Source organism: Alligator sinensis, unplaced genomic scaffold (assembly GCF_000455745.1).
Source record: "Alligator sinensis unplaced genomic scaffold, ASM45574v1 scaffold720_1, whole genome shotgun sequence".
NCBI lineage: Eukaryota > Metazoa > Chordata > Crocodylia > Alligatoridae > Alligator > Alligator sinensis.
The window spans coordinates 2,577,990-2,585,327 of NW_005842026.1; the positions used below are offsets into that span (position 1 = coordinate 2,577,990).

Below are 7,338 nucleotides of genomic sequence, written 5' to 3' on the forward strand. Positions count from 1 at the left end.
CCCCCGCCGGGGTGAGGGGTGCCAGGAGAGGGGAGGGGGGGGGGGGGGATGGGGAGGTAATGGGGCCATAAATGGGGTCATGCTGAGGAAAGGTTTGGGAAGCACTGCTGTAAGGTAAGTAATTGTTCTTTCAAGCGACTGTCTACATGGATTCTACTCAGACTGTAGTGACTTCACTTAGAAGGCAGGTGACAGAATGACTGCAGAAGGTTTGGAGTGAGGTGCCATCGGTATGCTGACAGCACCCATCTCCTCCCCTCATCTGATCCAGGTCCTGCAGTGCCTTTTTATAGGTGAGGATTGGATGTGGGTGAACCAATTGAGACTGAATTCAGTCAAGACAGAAATGATAGTAGTGGACAGACCTCAAGAGCTTGGGGGTACCAGGATACCTGTTATTGATTGGATTCAGGCTCCCCTTGCTGCTTGGGTTAGCAGCCTTAGCATGCTGCTGGATCTTCAGGTACTGTACCTGGATCTTTAGGAATGTCCATCAACTAAGCAGTTTAGCAGCTTTGCAACAGGTATTTAGTTTTAGCTATTGCAGCTATCTCTCTAATATGGGAGTAATTCCTAAACTAACAGGGAAGTCCTAATATAAGTTATTTTGCCAATGGCTATTAAACCACAGGTATTAGCTTCTGTAATTGCACTGATCATCTGACTACAATGAATTACCCTAACACTTCATTTCAACATGCGTGGAAAGTAGATATCCTAGGTACTGGGTTTCACAGTGAAACGCACTAAGGCAGTACTGAGGTGATTGAGCCCATTCCACTTTTGATGCATTTGAATACAGGGGCATTTAGGATATAGTGACAATCCCACCAAACACTACTGGTTAAAGAGAATCCAGTTTCAATGGCGCTCTCAAATGAGAAGTGAAAATCATACTGCAGTTACTCCAACAATTTCCTCCAGACTAAAATATTTTTGATGTTTTGCCATGCTAGTCAAATTCTACTTCACAATCTGCTAACAGTCTAGATATTCCAAAGGTTGAGAAATCACTGGAGTATGTTAACAGAAAACAGCAGAAAACATGAAAAGCTATTTTACTTACTAGTGCTTAATTACTTACCTAACAGCTGAAGTTAGCTTAGCTGTATTATCAGAAAGCATACTTATTGCTCCATCATCCTCCCCTTCTATTCCCTGTTGAAAATATTAATGTCAAAAAGCTACAACTACATTTATTGTTGGCACAAAAATCATACTTGCAAGTATATTTATGATTTATTTTCTTGCATTGACAACAGTGCCCAGTGAATACTTTCATTGTGCAAATCCAGGAAAAGTTCTGTACCCATTTAAGAACCACTAGTTTGACCTCAGTAGTATGCAAGCCTTTAGAACATATTTTGAAAGAAAGAACAATAAAAAATAGAAATGGAATAAGAATGCAATGGAAAAAAACAGAAAATGGAATAAAATGCAAAGACGCTCTATCAAAATTGGATTATGCCAGACTAATATTTGTTTGGCAAGATAACTGATATGTTAATTAATTGCATCAGTGTAACCCAGCTACTTAAGAAATTAATGGTGTGACAAAAAGCAAAACCAGCCACAAAATTATTACGCAATTAAGTATATAATAATTTTGTGGCTAGTTTCAGTTGCACCTTAAAAATAAATGCATGGCTAGATGGACCATCCTGAGGCTCACTCTGCGCTGTCCCTGCCAGCCATCTGTCAGCTGATCAGGGGCAACATGGATACTGAACAAGGGCACATTTAAGCCCTGGCATAGTCCCTTGCTGCCTCTGATCAGCTAATCAGTGGCTGGGTCCAGCAGATCTCCAGAGCTATTTGACAATAAGCTGAGTATTCGGTACATTTGCCAGTGGAAGAGGAGGAAAATTTATGCAATCATACACAGGCAGTGGCAATTCTGGTTACCTATTATCAAGAAAGATTTTATATGGAACAGGTGCAAATAAAGGTTACTGGGATTATCAGGGAAATGATTCCTGTGTTATATAAGCCTTACCATGATACTTTTAAGCCTTTTGACTTCATCTTCTTGAGCTCTGTAGGATTCCAGTTCTTGCTGAACAGACTCTGCTACTTCTGGAAAAGGACTAAAGCAATATTACATATCAGGTTCTGTTAAAACATCAAATGTAAACCTTGATGATCTATCTGATTCAGATAATTGCGGAAACGTCTTTTGCAACATCAATGCATGACCCATCCAGCGCTACTAAAATACTGAAAACTATATATCTTATTAAATTTATAGCTAAGCTTCCAGTGCAAATATGAATTACTTGATATAATTTATTGAATCTTGTTTATAAAAATCTTGTTTATAAAAAAAGGCATCATAGCTTCATGATCATCAAATACTAAAAATAAAGTACATGAAGGAATGACTACTGAGATATAAAATGAGTAGTCCAGGTGTTCAGCAGACTTCAACATGCTGCACATGTTTCTATAAAGCCCTAAAAATCAAGCTCTATACCTGGAAAAGAGATAAGGATTTTCCAGGTAAGCAATTCCTTTAACTCAGTGATTCTCAACTAGGGTGCCATGGCACAGACACAGTACTCTGATTCAAACTATGCTATGGTATAGACACAGGACTCTGACTAACTGAATTGGTGCCTTGACACCCTTTCAAGGGTGCTGCAGGGTGCCACACAACATTAGTGCTTTTCCGTATGCAAGCATGATTTACAATTTAAACCTAGAGATTTCAAATAGGAAAGAATGATTTTAACATCATGCAGATCTCTTGTGGTTTTTCTGAGTTCTTTTGAGTTGCAAATAATTGCTCTATTATCTTTCTGTAGTTTTCACTCATTATTTTAACTGAGGTGGCATTTTCCAAGGGGTGCTTTGGGTCTAAAAAGGCTGAGAACCACTGCTCTACTTCAGCTCCTGTTATAGCTCAAGAAATTAAATTCAACCAATAGTGATGTATTCATCCTACATTTCATATTGACAAACATTCACCAGTAAAAGGGGGAGAGAAATTGTTGTTCTCAGCCAGAGAGAACAGAACATGACGACTGAATTTCAAACAGAGAAAAGCAGTTTGAGAACAAATACCAGGAAACACTTTCTAAGTGTAAAAAGGGCAGGGCAATGGAATAAGCTGCCTAAGAAAGATGTGTAATTTTGGAGTGGGATATAAATCTAATAATCAAATAGATAAATTGGGGATATCCAAAAAGAGAATTGACAAGCATTTATCTGAAATGGTCAAGGAAGGACAAATCCTAAACCATCTGTACAGGGGGCTAGACTGCATGGCTTCTGAACACCTTCCAATTTTGACTAACATAAAAATAGCTAAATGAATCAGATCAAACACCCTCTTTAAATCCAACAATTTTAATTGGAACAGAACTTTATATAGCAGGTTGTTTCTTTAAGTAGGCTAAGATCAGTACAGATTCCATTCCTCAAGAGCCTCCAACATAAAATTCTTCACTGGTACACAAAGAATTTCCTGATCTTTGTGTACCAGCTCTCCCTATCAGTAACTATGATTTTCCCCAGCAAACTCTGAATTCAAAATTTTTTCATAAATTAATTTTATTCCACAGGTCCATGAAAAATGGAATGTAATTAAATGCATCGATTAAATTCTTGTATAAATTTGTCACTTGTGTACTTTCTCAGGATTATCAAACTAATACTCCTAACCTTTTTGTTGACTTCAAACAAGATTTAAAATATTTTTCTGAAAAATATTAACATAAAGATTTTACCAAGCATACCTAATTTTATGAAATTATCAGAGTTCTTTAGGAAGGGTGTTGTAATTTAAGAGCCCATATTAAAAAGTTAAGACTTAATTACACTTCTCTGTAACCAAGGGGCAGAGGGGCTGGTCTCAAAGTCCTTCCAGCCCCTAATGTCTATAAAATCTAATGTCTATGAAAGCTAAGAAAAAAATACTTGCCTGTTAAGAATACATTTTCAGTACAAGATTACTAATTTAAATATACATTCTCCAACTGGTCCTCTTACCTGCCTTTGTGCTTTTGCCAAAATTTATCCAATGCAGTTAAGTCATATGACTTTTTATTTTTTTTCTTTGGTCTAGCTCCTGCTGGAGAATTTTCCATTCCTGAAGGTTCTTCCAGGTTCACTCTATTCAAATGGAAATCCTAGAAGAGGATGAAGAGAATAATCTTTAATTAAATACCTATAACTTTTATCCAATACTGAGTGTCAAAAATATTAAGAATCAAAATAACCTCATATATATTTAGTCTGATCTTTCAAAACCAACAAAACCATGCATTAGCTCTTCCAATTGAAAAGAACATTGCAAAGGCTCTCTGAATAACTCAATCATACAGCCATCTTCTTTCTTAAATATCTGAAAAAGGGCTATTTTTCCATTAGTCTTTTCCATTAAACAAATTGTTTTTCTTACTACTTACTTAAAGTATAACTAAGAGCAGCTATTTTTTAAATCTTTGTACACTAGTGAGAAGCATTTACCAACCAAAAAACCACGGTATAAACCGAGCTCAAAGTCTGCTCATACTTCATTCATAGCCAAAGCTAAAAAAACTTTGATTTTATAACATTCATAACTACAAAGGCTATAAATGACTTAAACACTTCCTGGCATAGAAAGGGGAGAATCTTGAGCTATCAGGTATGTATTTATAGAATAGCAATGTAGTACTGCCTACTAGGATATGAACAGGATCTGCTGAATACAGCAGAGGAAGAACATGGCAAGCTCTATGTACCATCCTAAATTCCAACACACTGGCCACATCTACACATGTGCTTTACTGAGGAGTAGAACAATTAGCTGTGAAGTAAAGCAGCGCCATCTACACGTGTGATTAGGCCACAGTAAACTAATTTACATCAGCATAAGCACTGCTAGGGATAACAGTATCTTACACCAGGGTAATTTGCTGCAATTAAATGCATGCTTAGATGCTGACTGCAGGCGTAAATTGTGCCTAGTCAGCCCAGCCAGCAGGGGGTCAGACTCCTGCCTGCCACCTAGTGACATGGCTCTGTGCTTTCAGCTCCCTTGTGCCCGAGCGAGCCCTTCTGCTGTCCTCCACTGCCACCCGGAACCCAGAGCTGACCCCGCTTAATTGCATGTGTAGACACACCCACTGAACTGGAACTTAGCAATTTCCAGAGACCCTTTGTCTGGAAGTGTTGACATGGACTCTGTATCCTAATCAGGAAGCAGTAGTATCAATTGTCAAGGATAGACAAGCAGGGAGAAAACAAATTCCTTTTGTACATGTTGAGTTGAGCCTTCCATCATGTAAGCAAGAGACTGGACCACATGAAAAAGCATCACTCATATTTAGAGAATACATCTCAGGAAACAGCTGCTTTGCTCAGGCTCTCAGCTCTAAGGCACCTGGGTTGGGAACCAGCAAAACACTGGAAAACTAAGACTGTGCTTTCAAGGAAACTATGCGTCTGAGCTGAATGGTGGGGCCTCCACGAAGAACCAGTGTGGCAGGATGCAGGTGTCTAGCTAACTCTTTTGTCCCTGGTTCATAGGTAGATGTCACAGATTTACTATTGAGATACCTCTGAAACCAAGTTTCACACACCTTTCAAGTTTAAAATGTAAAGTGCCTACATAGAGTATATCCCAAGAAATGGAATTATTCTAGGCAGCGTATGCATATTGTGTGCCTATAAGATGCAGATATAGCACTGCCACAAGACCAGACATTTTAAATTCTGGACTAGGGAGAAACCATAACAATAATAGAATCCAACTGCTCCACCCAAAGAAAAGAGAGAGAATTCAGGGGGGAAGTGAGCCCCTAAAATGGTGCGACTACGTGGGGCTGGAAAAATATGGGAAAAGCTAAAGGATACCAAACCCTAACAAGACCTCTCCTTAGCTGTTATTTCTCCTTTCTTTTTCTACTTATACAATAAAAACGAGAGAGAAAAGTAAAAGTGATACGAACAATAGCTGAGAAGCAACACTTCAAAGAAAGGATTTGGGCACCTTGCAAGGTGAAAGCACAAGCCTGTAAGACTGATCTTTCTTTAGCCAAGGTGACTGAGGAAAATTGAGGAGCAGAAAGTGCCTACTTCCCTCTAAACTTGTACACATAGAGAACTAGGAAGGACAGCAGTCTAATGGTTCACCCTAAAGATACAGCTAACACAAAAAAGTGCTTGAGTGTATGTGAACATACATGAAGATGTGCACAAGAGCAATCATTTGAAGAACTCTCTCTCTCTCTCAAAAAAACTAGGGTGTCTGCACAGAGGCTGTACCCTGTGGGTGAGGAGAGAGAGAGAGGGTAACAGCCAGCATCCTGGACTTACCATGGCACAGGCAACTGCCTGGCACTGGTGTGCAAGAGTGCTGCGGTGCTTCTGGAGCAGCGTGAGGCTCCAGACTGGCAGAGAGAACATGGAAGAAAGTAATCTGAGAGGGGCAGAGGCAGCAGTGTGCAGCAGAAGGGGAAGGCTGAGCAGTTCCCAGACAGGGAGCAGCTGGCTGCCAAAGCAGAGCAGCCAGCCCAGTCCAACGGGTGCAGCGCTTGGATGAGCACCCTTCATAGAATCCAACAGCCTACAGACACCAGAGCAGGCACCAGTGACTCCAGGTGGACAGCTGGAGATGTGGCAGCTTTCAGGTCAGGGGGATCCCAGGTGGAAGACCCAAGCACTGGGGCACTATTCACCACCCAGGGGTTAGGATCAGACCTGGAGGTCAGAGGCCAGCCTGGAGCAGGTCCCTACACCCAGGCCCCACATACACTGAAAGAGAAGGGGCAGCTGGAAGCCCCAGAGTATTTAATTAGGTCCCAAGACTAAGGATTCAGGGTCGCTGGGGGTCAGTTGGAATATTAAAGAAGCTTCCTGCAGCAGGACCAGGGCATGTGAAGGCCACGGCCCTAAAGGGTCTCCTGTTGGGGAAGGACATGTTTCTATGTCAATGAAGTAAGGCACTGGCATATGGACTTTTGGACTCAGGTAGACAGAAATCTGTACCTTTGACTGCTGAGTCAATTGATTAAGCAGCTGTGGATTGTTAGCTGGTTGGAGGGAATAATTAAGGCCAAAATGGGGTCAGCTAAGTGGATCCCTGACCACAATGGCTGCTAAGGGGAGTAGGGTTCACTCCATAATCAGGACAATATACATCTTCGTCAGAGACAGGATGTGGTTAGGGTGGGGTAAAAGGGAGTTCTAGAGTCCCATGAAAAGAACAGGGTTAAGGTTCTAGAACAGGGGTAGGCAATGTTTTTTGGCCAGAGTGCCGATAAAGCCCACAATGTCTACCTTGGAAGGTGCCAGAGTGCCGGCATTCCAGAAAAATGAGAGCAGGGCGTACATGGCAGGATACACTGCATA

At 40.8% G+C, this 7,338-nt stretch overlaps 1 protein-coding gene across 3 annotated transcripts in view; it reads right to left on the reverse strand.

The window, feature by feature from the left end:
- Window positions 1-7,338, reverse strand: part of SCFD1 (sec1 family domain containing 1) — a 115,660-nt gene that overhangs the window by 74,548 nt on the left and 33,774 nt on the right. For all 3 annotated transcript variants that reach the window (XM_014519295.2, XM_006022264.3, XM_025202446.1), the window contains exons 10-12: window positions 3,991-4,130; window positions 1,997-2,087; window positions 1,085-1,158 (exon numbers count right to left, since the gene is read on the reverse strand). In XM_014519295.2, coding sequence (XP_014374781.1) covers window positions 1,085-1,158; window positions 1,997-2,087; window positions 3,991-4,130 — 305 coding nt within the window. The remainder of the gene's footprint in view (window positions 1-1,084; window positions 1,159-1,996; window positions 2,088-3,990; window positions 4,131-7,338) is intronic.